Here is a 20,188-nt window from a genome sequence, read left to right on the forward strand (position 1 = left end):
TATCACTAAAATATAGTAACAAAGAGTATGCAAATGATGGTCAACAATGACAACTTATGAAGCACATCAAAGATATGCAAAGCAAGCAGTCAGCACTTCTAGGGATATGAATGTTGTCTACAGACTCCATATGGACAGAAATCTAATCACTCATTCCAATCTAAAAACACACAGTTGCCCTAATCCGACTTTGAAACTTCAGCAAAGATAAAAATCAAGCCGCACAAACACTCAGATAATGTAATGATAGCATCTTTAGTAGAAAACTGGGCTCCGGGCAAAGAGAAAACATAAAAGGCAAAAATGAGCTCATCCTGGATGAAAACTCCACACTACATAGATTCGGTGAGGTGAATGAGAGCAAGGGCTTCCTCATGCACTCTTGTCTGGGTAGCAAATCTCCAAATCCTTGCCAGGGGGGGAAACAGATCCAGCGCCCTATTACAGCGAGCCTGAGAGATGGGACTGGGGTTCATTCGCAGCCAAATTCAGCTTTTGTCTAGCGGGCTCTATTTAATAGGGCCCAACCTTCGCCGGGAGAGTCATAATGACATTATGCCAGCTCTAGCTGGAGCAACTGCAGGTAGTGTGTGTGTGTGTGTGTGTGTGTGTGTGTGTGTGTGTGTGTGTGTGTGTGTGTGTGTGTGTGTGTGTGTGTGTGTGTGTGTGTGTGTGTACGTACAGATAAAGAGAGGGTGTTGGTGAAGGGGAAAGAAACGGATGACACTCAGCTCTTCTCCTGATTGAACTGCGGACCAGAAAAACAGACGAGGGAATCGTCCCTCTGATTTCCCTCTCCAAGTGAATGATGCAAACAGCAGGACTAATATAACACATTTTACAGCCAGCACCTTCAAAAGACACATGATTTGTGCCTCTTTCAGGGTGTCCACTATTTATTCAAGAGGAGATGCATCCTTGTTAAAAGATTGGAGTACTACAATCTACCTTTAATGAATATTCCTAACTCACGTAGAAATGACAGCTAAGAGATTTTAGCAACTAGCAGTAGCCACACTGGTGAAAAGGCTCATTCACACTGGATTAAATTAACCTATTAACACCTCAGCTGGACAAAAAGAGAACGACTCGTCAAGTAAAACGTTTCCCTAGACATTCCCTCCGAGGAATCCACTTAATGGAAGCACATCTGGCTAATGGCCACATACTGGCCCAAACTATGACCTAACCATAATGCACTCTTGTGCACCAGTGCCAACATTTGCCATTTGTATTACATCGTCAAAGAATATGCCTAGAGGGATAAAGGTAAACCCATTCAAACAAATAGGCACACGGTTGCTTCAAATTGCGAAATGCTTTTGAGCGATTATTTGGCTTTAATGTAATGCGTCTGCAGAGAAATGGCAGGGCTTGCTTTAAAATGTAAATAAAAAGTAGGCCTGCAGCTACAAAGCTTTTTTAACTGTAAATTAATCAGATAAGATTAGAAACTTGCTTAAAATGCCCAACAATTTCATAAGCCTTAACAATATATTATACTGGCTCGTTTATTCAAATGTATTATATATATGTAGTCTACAATTAGGAGGCTTAATGCCAATTATGTTTGGCAGTAGCGCGAAAAAGACAACAATTTATAAAATAACTGACCAGTACTTTTCCAGATAAAAACTTGAAAAAAAACTTTATTGCATCCACCACTTTCTCCATGATACAAACTCTACATTCCAAAACGGTTTTCAAAGCAATTCTATGTTATTTTAGAAACTAAATAGCGTAAAACCCCTAATAAATAGATTAATTCTAGCAGCCAAATCCCACAGGTTTTCCCATCACATGTTGTGCCAGATGGCAACAGTAATAGTTTTATTTAAAAAAATATATATTCCTTAAAAACCTCACTGGCACACTACACTTGGAGACCTAGCATGCAATCAAAGTCAGGAAGAAATACACTTGAACCCAAACGTAACCTTCCTTGTTACAGTACATGTATGAAATACTGTACAAAACGCTTTGTACAGCATTTCATACAGTATCATTCATCACCGATGCAGGGGTCCAGGTTTATGTGACTTTGAAAGGGACTGGAATGACAGGTGATAGATCTATCGGGGGCTTCTACGAGTTCATCTTGCTTTAAAATATAACTCTGGGTAGCTGGGAGGACCAGATGGGAGATAGATCACAGTTTGAGAACAAGACTTGCCTGCTAAGTTACAAAAGACGTGCTCATGGGAATAGAAGAGAGACACATAAAAAGCAGCCAAGGAAACAGGCAAATAAGAAAGTGAGAGTGGCAGAGTGAAGGGTACCTCTGTCAGCTTGCCACTTGGATTCAAAAAAGTATGTTTCAAGGTCAGGATAAGCAATCATGGTAAAATGAATTTCTAATGACGGTGGTAATTGCCAAATTGCTGGAGCTATATTGCAAGGGAAATGTGGAAGTCTGAGGTCTCTTATTGCCCCTGAGTGAAATCATATTGAGTGCCTAATGATCTCCTAAATATTCCAACGAAGCATTGGGAGCATTTTTAATGGAGAGGTGTCATCATCAGAGCTGGATTCACTCCTTAAGTGTTGGAAATATCCTCCTTGATATCACTAACTAGGGTGCATCTTCTTTAAAGGAAAAATGCTTTTAAGGTCACAGGTTGAGATGAAAAATTCAAGCAAGGGAAGATGACACCATGACACACTACATTAACATCAGTCTTTTAGCGTCAGAAGCAAAGGGACAAGGAGGAGAAACAAGAGGATTTAAGTTCAAACACTACCTTAAATAATATACATATTACAGATATAGAACTTAAACATTTACATAGAATTGGGAAATATTATAAAGTAGTGGATTCTTTAGACTGCAGAGTTCAGTTTTGTTAAAGTTCAAGACCAATCCAGGTAATACCTAGGGATGTTAAACAATTCATTATTTGCGTGTCGATGTGTCGGAGGCATGAATCGACAAATCGATCGATTTACTATGCCATTAGAAAAAAGAAAAAAAAGGCAAAGTGCATTTTTTTGCGGCAGCAGCACGTAGTCGTGGTGCTGATAAACTGCGCTTTCCTTTAAACAACACTGGTGCCGCACGCTGTGTGTGTTCAGACTTCATCAAAGCCTTTTTGATAATAAAATGAGAGGCTTTCATTTTAAAAACGCTGTAAACAGAAACTACAGTCGCACTGTCAGCTTGCCGAAATGGCTCTGTGTACTAAACAGATCGCAGAAGCCGTTCCCGTAGACAACGTTAACGGGCAGGATAGCCCCGGTTATCATTTTATTCAACAAACCACAGAGTTTTTCTGCACGGCGGCTCATTCACTCATAGGCTACTTGCGAGGTCTCCTGGTGATCGTCACCGTCACAGCGCTACTCGCTGCTTTGCCCGGGCGGAGGCTTTGTGTGACGGTGATTTAACATCACGGCCGTAGATGAATGCTATAACTTTATGCTGCATATGTTGCACTGCACTGTTGTTGACCCACACAGGACATTTAATGCGCACACATTGCAGAAATGAAGCGCCTGCAGCGCGCTCGTGACCACACGTGAACTCGCATCACGGACGTCTCACATGTCCCCAAAACATCTAATAAAGTATAACACCCGATTTACCGATTTCTATTTTTAGAGTCGCCTTGGGCACGAGTCGAAAATCGAGCCGAGAATCGACACATTGTTCACATCCCTAGTAATACCATACATCTATATTTTTAAGGAACACTGGGGAATTTACAAGGAGCCAGAAGTTACTGTATAAGATATGCACTCTAAAAGAGCACTCTCAAAAAAGCACCCATCATCTTATATTTCATGCTACAGGAACCCTCCAAGTAGGAACTATCGCTTTTTATGAAGCATAGACGAAGTAGAATAGGATAAAAAGGAAGGGACCACTAAAAGGCTGCATCTAACCTAACCTGGACATGACTTAAATTGCTTTTCATGAAATTGCTCCCTAGGAGACAGAGCAGATGTAATAAGATTGTACCAAAAGAGTAGGAAATCAATAAGGGACTATGAAGTGCAGCCTTAGGACCATAAGATTATTCATAAATTATTTTACAAGGACTTGACAGTGTAGCCTAACATGGTGGCCTAACCTCAATGGTGGTCTACCAAGCCCAGGATACCTTTCCACCATCACCCATCGCATAATTCAGCCCAATATGCAGACAAACAAAACTAAAAAACTAAACCAAAAAATGGAAATTAATCAATTCAAGAAGAATTAACTGCAAGAGCTTTTTACTACTAACTCCCATTTCTTGTTGGTTTCTCTGGAAGGCAACAATATTTGGGCTTGACCACTGGGTATTAAAATTGCGAAAATTAGAGCCTTCAGTTCAGATAATATAAGTATAATCGTTGTTCTGCTCAGATGCAAAGAAAAGTAGGCAAATTATAATTTCCACATAATTTTGTGGTTTCACCTATGTCTGTGCAGAGTAGACCATTATTTTGCAGCAGAAAATGTAAGACACATTTGTTTATGGAGACACCAAATGTATTATGAACAAAAGTGTCCGCAATTCTAAAAAGACACTGCCATCTTTACCACCTTTTTCATTCACAAAGCAAGAGAAGATGAGAAATGTTTGGAGGATATGTTGGCAGTTTGGCACCATGACATTCATATGGAGGCTGACTGAAAAAAGTTTGCAATCGGACTGTAAAACTGCAGCAGGGTTTTTCCTGCATTCAAAAAATTTTGGCGCCCGCCAAAGGAAAATCCTCAGCGCCAAAGTGTTTTTTTTATTTTTTATATATAGATAAATAAATAAAAATATACTTAAAATCTCCAAATGTGTTTCCATTTCCGCGCCATTCCAGTCATATTACTTGCAATCTCAGTTGTAAAAAAAGAAATCAGGTCGGGGATAATCGTTATTAAACTATCATTGTTCCGCTCGCCGGGGCATGCAGGCTTATAAATGCAGCAAACCCTTTCAGCCGTGAGCTCCGCTCGGCCCCTCCCTCACCTGATAGTTTCGCTAACTGCTAGTCCAGAGAGTAGCTACGAGGGAGCATTGCCGGGTGTTTTGAAAAACTTCTAGATGACGAGAATAAAGGTAAAACTAATTGTGTTGTCTGAAAACACTTCAGACTCAAAACAAACTAAAATAATGTGCAAGATTTGTCACGCGCGGACACGCGAGTAACATGACATACGCGACCGAGAGACAGAGAGAGAGAGAGAAAGAAAAGTGATATACCACCTGATCTGCACCTTTAAACATCCCGACCAATTTGTTTATTCACTTTAAGTCGAGTCATAGTGGTCTATGACCAAGCAATCAATGAATAAAAACACAGGAAGTTTAAAGATCCTTAACTCCTGCCACCACAACTGTCAACACTACAATGCAACTGCCTATCCAGCCAGCTCCATGACATAAATAAATCATGCCCTTACATTTAATGCTAGCAAAAGACGTGCCCTATCAACACCATTTACAACTGGTTATTTTTATTTTGACATATTTTTATTAAATTATTAAAAATATGTTTCACTTATTTAGCCTATTTCTATTCTCCCTGTTTTCAGTTCAATTAGGCCTTTGTTTAAAGTCCAAAGTCATGGTGTTTTTAGAAAAAAACCTTGTTAAAAGTAAAATAAATGCATAATGTTCTTAAATCAATGATTAACTGTCTTTAATAATCGTGATAACACAATGTGATTACTCAAAATAATCATGATTATGATTTTTTCATAATTGAGCAGCCCTACCTTCTTCCATGGTTTAGATCAATTAGAAACAATTAAAGTATTAAACAGTTAGGCCTAGTCATTATTAGTATTTTTACTTCATATCTACAGGTTGTTTATTGTGATTTCATTAGCGTCAGTGAGCTCCATGGTAACGCAGTGATTGACAGGCTGACTGAAATGCTCTTGAGCTGGACAGAAACTCCCCTCTCCCAACCCAACACCCCTCTTAAAATACACAAACCGTTTGCCTTTACTGTCGCGACCCCAAAAAAAGTCGGTCGCGTACTGACCCCCCAAAGGCCCATTCTGAGCCAGGAAAAACCCTGTGCAGCTGTGACTTAGGACTCCAAGACTCTGAGAATTAAATCTAATTAAATCTCCCCCACCAAGCGAAATCAGCTCGAAAAAACTGTGAACAATGAAACTGGGAGCTTCTAAGGATTAGAGCAAGTTTAAGGATATCGGTGGAAGGCAGCAAGTTTCCAGGATATCAGTGCAGAGCAAAGACTAAGCCCTCAAATCAAGTGGGTCAGTCCATACTGTGGTTGGGAAATGTAGAAGGACCAAGGCAGAAAAGAGGGAGTACAGCACTTGGGATGATGATTAGCACTTGGAAGTTGGAAGGAAAAGCTCTTATACTCCCGTGGTGTTACAAGTCTCAAGGACACATTAAATTGAAGAGTTGGCTTTGGAGAAAAGGATGCTTTTATATATTAATTTCAGCAAATTGGTTCAGAAGACTTGGCTAGCTTAAGAGGAAGCATCACAAAAGGCAAAGTGAGGAAGCAAGAGTTGTGTCTGAAGATTTAAAGCTGGGGTGGAGGATTTGGGGAGAAAATGGCAGTTGGGATAGAAATTTGAATCCAAATACCTCAACCGCTCCAATTGTTCTCTTTGGTCCCTCCCTGACATGCTCTACACCAACAAAGTTGTGCCAAAGTGAATGGACAGTCCCAACAGCCAATAAGAAAAGAGAATCGGAGCCTCGCTCTGATTGGTCAAAGTGTACAGCTCATGTTAACTTTGACCAATCAGAAATCATATACCCCAGCTTTAAGTGCTGAAAGATGATACTGCAAGTCGAATGAGAAAATGTATACTATATTATACATTTACTATACTGACCTCAAAGGGGAAAGCTCCTACAATACACTGCCCATCAAGTTGTGAAGCCTATTAAGAGTTTTTCCTTAGTAGCGTAACCCAGAAAACCTGATGGGGTAAAAGGATGGGTATGCTTCTAACAAACTGTTTGTCGATACAGCAGCTGAAGCCCCTCTGACACCCATCAGAAGCTAGAATTGGCAAGGCTGTATCCAATTTTTTAAAAAAATGTGCGGCAACTAGCAGGACAGACTGTGGAGGGGAAAAAGTAGAGATCCAAACAATATTGGTATCAAGTGCTGATACGGCTGTAAATCACTAAGCAGATATTGGATTGACATCACAGATGTACCGATCCATATTCCACAGGATAATATGGTTAATAAAGGTTACATTTCACCACATTATTTCAACATCTCAAGCTCTCTTTTTTTATTTGCCACCTAGCTGCTTTAATCTAGAGGAATATTGTTCCAAAGTTTGGGCAGTTACGTACTTCTGAACTAATATATCGTCTCAACCTTCTCCTTTTTTACCCCAACCATCTATCAGGGCCATTTAAAAAACCGAAAATAAATGCCTTAAGATGCGTCTGTAGTTCTGTAGTACAAACCATTGTACTACTTTAAAGAACTTTTAAGGGTTGCCATTTATGCAAGAAGTTTCATACATACCATTCGACACACCACAATTTAAAAAGAGTCGTTGCTATAGATATTTGTCAAACAGGATTCAAGTGTCAATCTGTGATAAGCCTTTTATTTCTTTCTTAAATCAAAGATGCCTTAAAGGAATAGGTCAGTATTTTTTAAGTGGGGTCGTATGAGGAGCATATAGTTACTTATGGCGCTTTTCCACTGCATGGTATCAGCTCAACTCGACTCAACTCGCATTTTTGGCGTTTCCACCGCGAAAACATGGTACCTGGTACCAGCAGTGGCTGCTTTTTTTGGTATCGCCTCGCTCTAGGTTCCAAGCGAGCTGAGCCGATGCTAAAAGGTGACGTCGGCAGACGGCCGGCCGCTGATTGGCCAGACAGTGGTCTCTGGCTAATCAGTGGCCGGCCGTCTGCCGACGCTTCCGATTGGCCGGAGACTACCGGCTTCATTCTGTTGTTTATTGTCCCAAACTCTCCGGGACTTTTGAGTGTATTTTGCCGCGTGCAGCCTTCTCTGGCTCTCTTTCATTTGATTTGCATCACAGATCCAATTTTTTTTTCCATATATTCGCTAAGCTCACCCAGTTGTGTTGGTTGTTGGGGAAGTTACTTTAAACATACGAGAGGAGACATTTAGGGCAGCTAGCAGCTAAGCTAAATAGCCTATAGTAGCCAGCTGGGACAGACATGATAGCGAGCGATTACATTACAAGCCTTGGACTGAACTGATTACCTCAATAAAATATTCAGGCTGAGACACGGCTTGCATTTGAAAACACTTATCCTGAAACAAGCACTTAACAGTCAACTTTATCATGCCCGTGTTTACATGCATAGGGATGTAGGATCTACGTGATGCATCCCTACAGCTGACTGTGTGGCAGAGTCACACATCGTGACACCAGCCTCCCCTTTAATGGCCCGTCAAAATATTATTCTACTTCTTTCAGGAAACAGATACAAGGGGGGTATTTCTTAAAAAAAATTCATCCGTGTTTTTGGCGGTTGGTTCAGTTAATAGTGCAACAACTACTCGTAATTTCTGCTTTGCTACTTTGCTCCGGAGTTGGCTTTCAGCCCCTTTGTATGACGACCCCGCCCACGTTCAGGAGGTACTATTTGCAGTGGAAAACGACCCGTGCTGCTACCAAACCAAGTTGAGCTGAGTCGAGTTGAGTTGAGTTGAGCTGAGCTACATGTGCGGTGGAAAAGCGCCATTTGTCTGTTACCTTATGGAGAAAGCTGTCAAGCTTTCTCCATAAGGTAACAGTCATTTTAAAGAGTTTGGGGGAGACACTGTAGCAGAAGTCAGCATTGTACTGTTGCAGAGGAGCGCAGCAGAAAAACTTTTTTATTTTTCGCCCATATAAATGATTCCCTAAAAAAATTATATGTTCCATTGTACACTAAATGTAGGATTTTTTCACTGCTGATTTGCAGACTAACATGCTACAAAGCTAGCCTTGCACCGCCCGCCTACCTACTTCCGCTCAATTTTCATTTCCCTTCAGTAGTCAGTATTGGTCTGCGTTTATTCGCGGGTTTTCTCTTTTACCGGTCCAATCAGAGAACAGAGGGAGTGGCTGAGAACAATGATGTTGAGATTGTGCGCCAGTTTCAGTTGTAGTCAGAAGCCGGCGCATGACGTCACGATTGGTTGTCAGATCCAGAGTGGCACTGGGCAGATCCAATAGTTTTAAACTTCAACAGACACGCGCCTCCAAGTGAGTTAACGTTTGTCAATTGAGCGATTCCAGACCTTCTGTACAAATGAAATGAAGTACGATGGTCTGGTAGGACCAGGCTACTACAAAGCATAGGCAGAAAGCCATTTATATCATATAACTATTGCAACTCACACCGGTGCAGTGCAACGTATCACTGTACGGACAGCCATCTCGAAAAGGTATCGGATTAACTATGCGTAAGGACCTCATACAACCCCACTTAAAAAATACTGCACTATCCCTTTAAGGCAGAAACAAACTGTGTATCCAATGTCCTGTAAAATCACTGATGCCTTCTGTTGGTTGCCTACAGCCACAATGAATCATGCTATTCTCAAACCACTCCTTAGACTTTTTATAGCAGCAGGTTAGATGAATGCCAACAATACCCACCGTTACTATAAGGGAGACCTGTTCTCAGCGAGCACTCACATTACATCGCTCCTTCTGTCACTCCGACTGGCATGGAGATAGTGGTAGACAGGTGTTTGAAATAATGACATTGACCTGAAGGTTTCAGTGAAACGCAGTCAAATACAGAATCCAAGGGAGTCTGATCTCTGTTCATGAATTAATAAGCAAATCCAATGTCAAAATTGTCAAGATAACTTAAAAAAATACATATCATTGGCCATGTCATTATAACTTCAAAATGTGTTCAGACCTGATCTTTCTGAAAGTTATGGCTGGACTTTTAAAACTACTAACAGCTCTTTAGGTCCATCCTCCCGACATACTGGATATAAAGCTGGTTTAATGAATTTCTTAAGGGTCTTTTAACTTTCCTGATTATTTTTTTGCAGGTGATTAATTTTAATCTTGATGTCCCTCCCTTTCCATGTTCAGCAGAAATTTCACCTTTGCCAGAGATCAAAAAGTGTCATCTGTTTAAGAAGTTGGCAAAAGGAGGTATGCAGTAGAGATAAAATCTTCATGAATGGAGTTAACATCTGTTCCCTAGTATGATGAAATTGACAGTTTAAAAGCCAAATGAGTAAATCAGTTTTTGTTCAAATGAATGTGTCAAACAATGTTTTTTTTAAGCTGCTACATGCTCTACAAGTGACATTTGTCATTAAATATAGTGGAAGAAGATGGTCTATGTTAATTAGCAACTTAGATCCAATATGAACTACAACTGTCCACGGATGTGTGTCGTATCAGGGTAATTTCAGCCTCTCACTGGGTCAATCCTGGACTCTTTAATCCAACTTGTGTCATAGTCATTGTGGTGCGCCCAGACTACCTGCCAGCTGCGCTTACTCGATAACCATGATGATATGACAGCCGACTGACAGGCTCGTCTGTCTCGGCCTGTCACTGATTGACAATATATTCCAGCTGTCATTCTGTCCTACTTGACACCGCTCCAGTCGTACATCTGTCTTTTCTCATCCTCCGCCCTGAGTACTGCCTTCAACTTTACCTCCATTTGTCTGTGCCCCTACACCAGGACAAAAAGCTACCCTGGGCAGTTGTTTCCTTGCCTGCACGTCGGCTGTCCTGGGCCTTTAGACAAAACCATGGCCCAAGTCTATAATGCTCCGTAATGTCACACCAGGTGGGCTTGGCAGTGGCTGGGCTGAGACAATAAAGCTATCCGTGCTTAATGAGCCTATGAAAATTAACCAACACAGCAGCTGAACAATGGACACATCTGCACCAGAGAGAGAGATCAGGTGCTAGAAAAAGGGAGAGGTGCGCGCACCGGCAGACATACAATGGGCCAAGTAACACTTCACATAATTACTTACATGACAAAAACAAAACAACAAAGAAATGTTGAGAACTTGTTTTGAATATTAAAATCAGGAGACAGTCTCCGTTAGGGCTGTGCCAAAAAATCGAAATATCGATATAACGCAATACTTAGTTTCTCGATATCAGTATCGATTTTTATATCAAAATATCGATTTTTTTTTAATTAATTTTTTATGATTTTTTAATTTTTTGCTTTTCAAGGCTTTATTGACAGTGCAGAGATACAGATATGAAATGGGGCAGAGAGGGAATAGAATGCAAAGAACAATCACGGGTCAGATTCAAACCCATGTCTGCTGTCAGGCCTGAGCCTCTAGGATACTGACTATTGAAGTTAGATCAGTTTTGTTTATAAAAATACTTAAGATTCACTGTGTCACAAAAGCACACTGATGTGTTTTCATTTTCATTGTGTCCTGTACAGTTAGTACAAGAGTGAATTGGATTTGTTATTTTGATGTTATGGCAGCTGCAGCAGTGTTTGATCATTTGCCAAAACAAAAAAAAAAAAAGGAAGAAAAATAGTATAGGAAGTTGTGAATTAAATAGTTTTGACTTCATTTGTCTGTACAATTATCACTATATTGTGCTGTTATGCTTGACAAGGCAACTTGTTTATTGAATATCGCAATATATCGTGATATATCAAGATACGCAATACATCGTGATATATCGTGATATATTGTATCGTGACCAGTGTATCGTGATACGTATCGTATCGCGAAGTCCTTGACGATACCCAGCCCTAGTCCCCGTACAAGTTTGCTGAATTAGTCTTCTGTGACAGTCAAATTAATATCTCTGGCTTTTGGGCTGTTTATTGAACAAAATAAGGGGTCTGACCTCTCAAGATATTTCAGTGAGTCTTATTAAGAGGATTCCCATTAGAAAATAATTTTTTCTGCATTAGTTACATCCTGATTTTTATGAGCTATGGGAAGGCACTTAATGGGCAATCGGGGAGCAACTTGACAGTGCCTTGGTCAAGGGCAATGGCAGTGTTTATTTAGTATATCTTATTCCTACCACTTCCTTTTTTTGTAGGAGGAAGTGAGAGAAAGCTATGGAAGCTACACAACAGTGTTGAGAGAAGAGGCTTAAGCTATTTGGAAATTGACAATTTGACAAATAACTGATTTATACACATGTACAATACAAAATATGTAAGAGGCTCACAAAAACCATACCATGACACAAGGAAAAGGAAAATAAGACCTAAAATTAAGTAACAGTGGCAATTAAAGTGACAACAGAAACTATGCATAAAAGCTGCCAAACTGATCATCATCTCATGGTCAAACAGTGTTCCAACCAATGGGTAATCAATGCACACAGGTTAAGGAAGGATAATCTCAAACACGAAATGTGCCGTGATATATTACTACCAGATAACTCAGTAGTGAACCCATACAAATCAATCAAATGACTCTCGGATGTATTAGCTACCTGCCTGGCTGTGTTTGCTGCAGATGCTAAACAATGTCCGCTGCAAAGATGAGCTATTTGAACTATTCAGTAATGCTTAAGAGATGCTTTAAGCAGCTGATCTTATTAAATGGGCTATGCTATAAGTAGTCTATCAGCTACAGAAGACATTCAATTTAACAAGAAGCCGACAAAATAACAAATCAACCCTTATCCTCCCTGCATAAAAACATAAAGCAAAGGCATTACATGTGTACACGCACTAACACTAACAAACTGATGAAGCAGTATTTGGAACAATTAAATCACTTTGGCTCCACCACCAAAACCTCCCTCTGATTGGATGGCAGGCAGGCATTCATTTCTTCTCTCCCTCTCCACCTCCGACCATGCTGCCACTGTTTCTCTCACTCCTCCTTTCTTCTCCTCTCTGTATGCAGGTGTGTTCGCCCACAGAACTGCACGCTGCTGACTGCTGTCAGTAAGAGGAAAGGGATGTATGATAAGCCCACATCCTCTGTCTGTTCCCTCTGCCCCACTTCCACCACACACCATCCACAAAGCAACAAGGGCCACTTCAAAAGAGAAAAGGAAAACTGTAAGGCAGAGCCAATATTCAACAACGATCTGCAGTCACCACAGACAAGACTGTCAAACAAGCAGATAGTAGATTTTCGTAAGTAAAACTTCCACTGTTTGCCCCTGGGATAAGCCCTACTTTTGGGTCTGCCATTGCTTCGTCTTCAACACCTTTAAGGACACCTGCACAATCTGACTTTGCAATCCTGAGGCTAATGGCGCTTTTCACCTGCATGGTATCAGCACAACTCGACTCAACTCGCATTTTTGGCGTTTCCACCGCAAAAACATGGTACCTGGTCCCTGCAGCGGCTGCTTTTTTTGGTATCGCCTCGCTCTAGGTTCCAAGCGAGCTGAGCCGATGCTAAAAAGTGACGTCGGCAGACGGCCGGCCGCTGATTGGCCAGACGGTAGTCTCTGGCCAATCAGTGGCCGGCCGTCTGCCGACGTTTCTGATTGGCCAGAGACTACCGGCTTCATTCTGTTGTTTATTCTCCCCAACTCTCTGGGACTTTTGAGTGTATTTACGCCGCGTGCAGCCTTCTCTGGCTCTCTTTCATTTGATTTGCATCACAGATCCGAATTTTTTTTCCATATATTCGCTAAGCTCAGTTATGTTGGTTGTTGGGGAAGTTACTTTAAACATACAAGAGGAGACATGTAGGGCAGCTAGCAGCTAGACTAAATAGCCTATAGTAGCCAGCGGTGATTCCACTACCCCAGCAAAATTGGGGATGCATGTGCGGTGGAAAAGCGCCATAAGACTACGCCCTGTAAACTCTATAGAATATTTCTGTCTCAGCTCACTGCAATGGAAGAGGGAAGGGAAGTGGTGGTGGTGGTGGTGCTAGGGGAACTGAAAGCATGAAGACCTAACGCTGACAAGCCTGATCTTCTCCTGAACACTATAGGAAATCACACAAGAAGAACGCATTGGCACAGGCATTCAAAAGGAGTGCCGCAAATTACAGCATTGCATTTGTTGCTCCTGCTGTCTTTCCCTGGACGGATGAGTTCTGACTGCAGGCTGGTTGGTCATGGAACACCAATCCTGTCAAAGCTCACATGACAATGCAGAACAAACAGCTTGACAAAAGCTGCATCAAGCACACATCTCCAGTCAGCGTGACACACACTGATATGCGTGTGTGCGTGCGTGTGTGTGAATGATGTTTGTCCAGTGTTTTCAGTAGATGAGAACACAGGGGATACATTTAGTCCTCCTGCTACCCAGGTTTGTATCTGTGCCCGCTCCAAGATCAGTTCCAGCAGAGGCTGCAGTATTAGACACAATGCAATTTGGACATTGATCAAGACACACTGAGTCTGCATTATACAAGGAAAACAGGGCAACAATACAGACTGTGTCAATACATCCACACAATTACTTACATAACCCCTTTATTTATTTATCTTTTTTTTCTTTATTCTAATTTTTCTTCAAATACACATATTTCATCAGCATCATTGCAAGCTTTGAGGTAACATTTTTAAAGCCACACACTTACACTTGGAGTTTGAATGAAAATCCAGTTATAATGCAGTGGTTCAGTCCTGCGCAAACAAAAACTGTGTTATACGTGAGGAGACTATTTGCACTACAAGTGTTGCCAAGATTCGAGCAAACAGTCCTTCAAACACCAAAGCTGTCCCAGCTACTGAACTTGGGGGAGGGGGGGGGGGTGTAATATAAGGAAACCTGTAACATCTTCTCAATCCAAATTGGTTCCACACTACCAAAGTACTCCTTCATATCAGGGCCGTCTCATGCAAGTTCAAATTTTCACATCAACGCTCTTCTCCGTGTGTTGGTCATCTGTTAGATCAAACCAAAAATTATACAGAAATTGGAAATGTATGAAAAGCATTACAGAACTACACACTATGGTATATTTGAAGAGACATATTTTATATTTTTGCTTTGGGACCTTGGCCTTAAATATAGTAAATTAAACTGAAACTGAGTTAAACTGAGGCAGCACACTGCTAGTTAGTAAAAGTAGAGTACAGGGAGCACTGCCATCTAAATACTTAATGAGGAGATAGAAGCACTAAGAGTGGGTGTGATCAGTTTATTTTATTGCATTGCTGCAACGCCTGAAATTTAAAATGTATTTAAGATCGCTCTGTTACGAGTTGAAGCAGATTGCCCCAAGCTAGCAGAGGACAATGCTCTTAAAATTGCATTCGCAAACAACTGACAAAACTAGCTAAAAGACAGCGGTTCAGAAAGATGGGTCAGAGAACCAAGTCATGGTAATTTGGGATGAGTAATATGCATGTCTACAAAGTACAATCCCTGCATGTAATTATATATAAAGTAAACAAATATTTTAAGCTTCTGAAAACCCTGTGAAGATTATCATGCACGGCTGAGCACACACACGACACAACACACAAATATTACTTTGAATGCGCAACGGGGACAATTCATCACACCAACAAATTGGGCTACATCTTTGAGAATGGCCTGATAAACAAATTGGCTGACAGGCAAATTGTGGGCTAAAAACTAGCTACCGCAATTCAGTTTGAATGAATCGACTACTAGTGTTGTGGCTTTCACCTTTATACTGTATTTCGCCCTTTGTGAGCGCCTAGAATAGTACCCTGGAATAGCTTGCAAAAAGCACAATTATTATTTTGAATGCGCAACGGGGACAATTCATCACACCAACAAATTGGGCTACATCTCAGTGCCTTTACCTTCCATCAAGGCATGCAAGACTTGTGTTGCCTCCGGGCTGCTGACAAGCACCTCTTGTTAGGTGGCAATCCTGCAAAACACTTTGAGAATGGCCTGATAAACAAATTGGCTGACAGGCAAATTGTGGGTTAAAAACTAGCTACCGCAATTCAGTTTGAATGAATCGACTACTAGTGTTGTGGCTTTCACCTTTATACTGTATTTCGCCCTTTGTGAGTGCCCAGAATAGTACCCTGGAATAGCTTGCAAAAAGCACAATTATTTGCACATTATCCACAGGCAGGGGGCAAGACCTCAGCGTAGAGGGAATGAAGAGAGAAGGAGGAGGTTCAACTAAGCAACAATGCAATATAGAAGTGGTGTTGCTGTAAAAAATAGCACACCTGAAAAACTGTTAGAATTAAAATTTAAATTAAATGTTGTATGAAAAGTGGGTTGTTTAAATGCGTTTCATTGTGCTAGCTGTTGATGTACCTGTACCTGATGCTCGCTCGTTCGTTCCCATCTCAGCCCATCTCATGCCCCAGGTGCCCCAAACACACACTCCCCTATGCCTGACACAAGTCCCCTGGGAGGCTCGGCCTAGGAAAAAGCACTTTATCATCAGGGGCTTAACATCAAGTCTCCCGACTTGCAGCAAATATATTATTTTTCATAGAATGAAAAACTGAGTGTGTGTGTAAGCCTTCTTGTGTCCTGTTATATTACCCACGTATAAAGAGGCCTCCACTGCAAGGCTGTGCTAGAGAAAAGGAACCAAAAAATTGTCCTACCTAACCATTGGCACCGAGCTTCGTTGTGAAATGGCTTATACAAGTTGCCATTGTAACTTGTAACCAATCGATCACAACAAAGAGTTACTGAACATAGAACATACATAAGCCTAGGAAGACAGAGGATGGGGAACTCACTAAAACTTGTGCTTCTTCAGGTAACTGGACACTTCTCAATGCTGAATATTTCATAAAGCAGCCGGCCAGGGGGTTTAGGCAGGGATCACAGCTCAAGCCAAGAACCTGGTAGGGAGATCAATCACTACTTATTATCCGTTTTCCCACACTACCGCACCAGCTAGCGCGGTGCTGTGCCAGCAGCCGCTCCTGGGATGGCCTAATCTACTTTGAGACAGACCGTCATGTTTTCTACGTGTGTGAAAAAGACCGGAGGAGAGAGAGAGAGAAAAAGAGAGAGAGAAAGAGAGCAAAAACGCTGCATCCATCCCCAATTTTGCTGGGGTAGTGGAATCATCTCTGGTGGGGGGGATTTCTTTTTCACAGCACTAAATACGCAAATCTTCTCACTAGAAGCACCCTGTATTTCAAGGCCACTAACTGATTCACCAACTGCAGTTTTTAGCACCACATTCGTTCCAAACGTGCCACATTAGAGGACTTTAGCCATCATTCAATATTACACCCTGTGAGCATCCACCTTAGACCTATAACAAAGCTGCAGTCATGCGAAGTAGAAGCCGTTCTGACGCAGACAGGCCAAAGACAGTGGAAGTGTGTGAGGGTGAATGTGTGTCCGTCCGAGCTGTTAGACCCGAATATCCAGCTCATTATTTGCCTGACGGAGACGCTTCTCCTCCCCTCACTCTACTGTCAGAGTGGACTTAGTATTTCTTGACATAACCGTGGTGGGCAGAAGAAGAAAAAAATTACTGCTTCCAAGAAAGACTCCACTCCCATACACAAAGAAAGACCATACATCTTTCAAAAATAATGTAGCTTTAATTTAGAGTTAGTTGAAGAAATTTTGAAATGCATTTTTGAAAAGTCAGGGCACACCAGTTTAGAAATGAATTACTTCCGTGACTGGAATCTCACTTGAATGCCCGCAAAGAAGAAATCAACAAATATTAGGAAAGCTAAGTGAGCACAGCCAGATAACAGTAAGAGTCACATCGGGGGCCTCACCCACAAAATAAGTGCAGCTTTTTTCCGTTTGCATATTTGCAGAGCAAGCTTGGCATTTTTGCAGCTTGTAAATCCAATCTTGATTCTTCAAATTGCCAGCTTGTTCGACATAATGGTGAGCTGCAGATAATTTCAACTTCTCTGCCAGAGGATAAATCAATGACATTATCCAAACATTTCAGACGACAGCAGCTCTAATCAGGTGTCTGGGAAGGGATGGTCGCTTCCAATAAGCATCTTGTGTGAAAGAAAATAAACAGGTGAGGAAGTTAAGGCAACATAATCACACAAACCTGCTCATTGGAGCTAAACAGACTCATCTCATTTCAATGATTCAAGAGCAGATACAAGAATACAGCTTTGAATCATGTTCCATTCAGTAACCTTGGCAAAAGCAGTACTCACTCGGGTCCTCTTCAACTGTTAATCTATACAAAAACTCTAGTGTTATGGCTGCCGTACATGCTGAAGACTATCCAAGTGTGTTAACGATTGTTTAAATGTAAGGCGATGATTCCCAGAAAAATTATCGTGATAATAACATGGGGACGGGTCAAAAGATGATGAGCATAGAAAAAAATATATTATGTTGCCGAATTCACCGTGTTGCACATGAAAGCCTGCAGCAGAAGGAATCATCCAAGCCTCGCTTTTTCAGGGTCCAAGGGAGAGAAAAACATTTTTTTGAGAACAAATGCAGACCATTCTTAGCTGCTAAACTTTTGAATATCTAACGGGTCGGGAGCCGTTAGATATAAGAAAAGCTTTCTTTTCTGTGACATGTTGCCAAAAGCTCTGTGCAGCTTTAAACTCTGCAACTGTGGAAACGGATTGCAGCATACTATTACTGACTGGGGCAAAGCAGCTCCCACGTCCACTATAAAGTGCAGCAAAACACAATAAGCAATAAACCAAGTGTGTGACCAGCCAGGACTTTAATCGGATAAACGGAGGCTGTAAAAGAAAGAATGTGGCGTCTAATGAGTGCTGTGACACTTGGGACCACTCATTAAACAGCGCTAAGGTCAGTGCCTTTGCTGCAAATTCCAGTCTCCAAGCAGGACCGAGCTCTTCTGAACCATGTGGCAGCTTTCAAACGCCCTGAGCCCATGGCCTATGGCTATAAAATTCAATCAGGTTATCAACATAATTGAAAAGGCGAGAGTCACCCTGAACAAGACGGAGAACCTGTCCTTGAAAATTAATAAATGAATGCATCAGTCGCTGTATGCCGCCTGGTGTATTATGAGAGCAGCGAGGGGAATGACAGTGCATTGCAAGCAGGTGGACACTTGTGCGGAATAATCCTGCTATTGTGATGACAGACCGGATTACTTGGCTTCCGGGTTATTTGCAGTCTGCTGTTTACTATGAGATGAGCAGCGGCTGCAAAACAAACCTGGTTGTCCTGTTTGCATTTCTCTGTTCTCCCTTCTTCTATTTTTTTAAAAGCAGGTTAAGTCAAAATCTCAGAGAGAATGTATTCCAGCAGGAAAAACCCGTATCCATCAGACATATCGACCACATTTTGAAGCGATAATTCCCATAAGAAACCCGCAACCATTTTCACTTCTCCCTCTCACGCTGGATCGAGTCTTCAATGAAGTAGAACACACGCGCGTAGTACAGAGAAACACATGCACGTCTTTGAAACTAAAGTTGTACCTGCAGCTGGAGGAGCCTCCTCGATCGGTTCACTTCTGCCACTATTATTGAGGATGGTTTTCTTAGGTGGGTGATAAATATGCATCAGAGTGGTCAAAAAGCAGACAAACTAGCCGCATGTCACTGGGATCAGCACGTTTGAAAATGGAATGGTCCCTCTGACAGACTAAACATCAGGCCACTGAAACCCATATTGAAAGTGTTTTATCCCCAAAGGCATTGAGAGGAAAATCATTGTAGGAAAAAAAAAACACTGTTTATGTTGAACGTGCACATTGAAAGAAACATTAAAGTAGTCCAAGCTGTCAAAACAGATGCAGTCTTTGCGCAGACGTCTTAGTGGCAAAATAATACAGGAATTGTATTTAAGTTATCTCAATTTGGACTCGCTTTTGACCTGAATCCCTGTCTTTCATTCTCTCTATCAGCAACTCACCCTGACCTAACAAACGGTAGCTAGCTTACTTACCATGGATCAAACTCGTGGATGATGCTCTCGAACCGGATCACCGCGAAAAGTCTGGAGCTGAATCCAGCCAGGCAGGCCAGGAAAAGGATGCTAAACGAGAGTAAAGACTGCCACCCTGCCGGCTGTGCCAGTCCGCCAGAAAGGCCTACTTTGCCCGCTCCTCCACCCGCGATGCCGGGTCGGCTGTTCCCGTGCACCGAGCCCCCGGTGCTGGCAGTCGCTTTGTGCTTGCCGTCGCCGATTGCGTGGTGCTCCGCCATTTCTGCGTGCGGTGTCGGTTTGGATTTTTAGCTACGGCGTCCCTCTCCTACCACGCTCCCCCGTGTCCCGTGTCTCGCCTCCGCTCCGTACGGACGTAAACTCCCTTTGCTTTTGCACCCGCTCTCTTTGTTGTATTGTCTCTTCTGAGTCCCCTGGGTGTATTACAAAATATATGTTTTATTTCAGTGTAGGTACTCCGAGAGACAGCCGTTACATCCTGAAACGCACACTCA

General features: G+C 41.8%; 1 protein-coding gene across 1 annotated transcript in view; it reads right to left on the reverse strand.

Annotated features, from left to right (window-relative positions):
• The window catches only part of LOC307264231 (dolichyl-diphosphooligosaccharide--protein glycosyltransferase subunit STT3B), an 81,375-nt gene extending 61,187 nt beyond the window's left edge, over window positions 1-20,188 (reverse strand). The window contains exon 1 of the mRNA XM_080045544.1: window positions 19,695-20,188. Within this exon, the coding sequence (XP_079901670.1) occupies window positions 19,695-19,954 (260 nt within the window). The 5' untranslated portion in view covers window positions 19,955-20,188. The remainder of the gene's footprint in view (window positions 1-19,694) is intronic.

This window comes from Ammodytes marinus (genome assembly GCF_949987685.1).
Source record: "Ammodytes marinus genome assembly, chromosome: 17".
Lineage (NCBI taxonomy): Eukaryota > Metazoa > Chordata > Actinopteri > Uranoscopiformes > Ammodytidae > Ammodytes > Ammodytes marinus.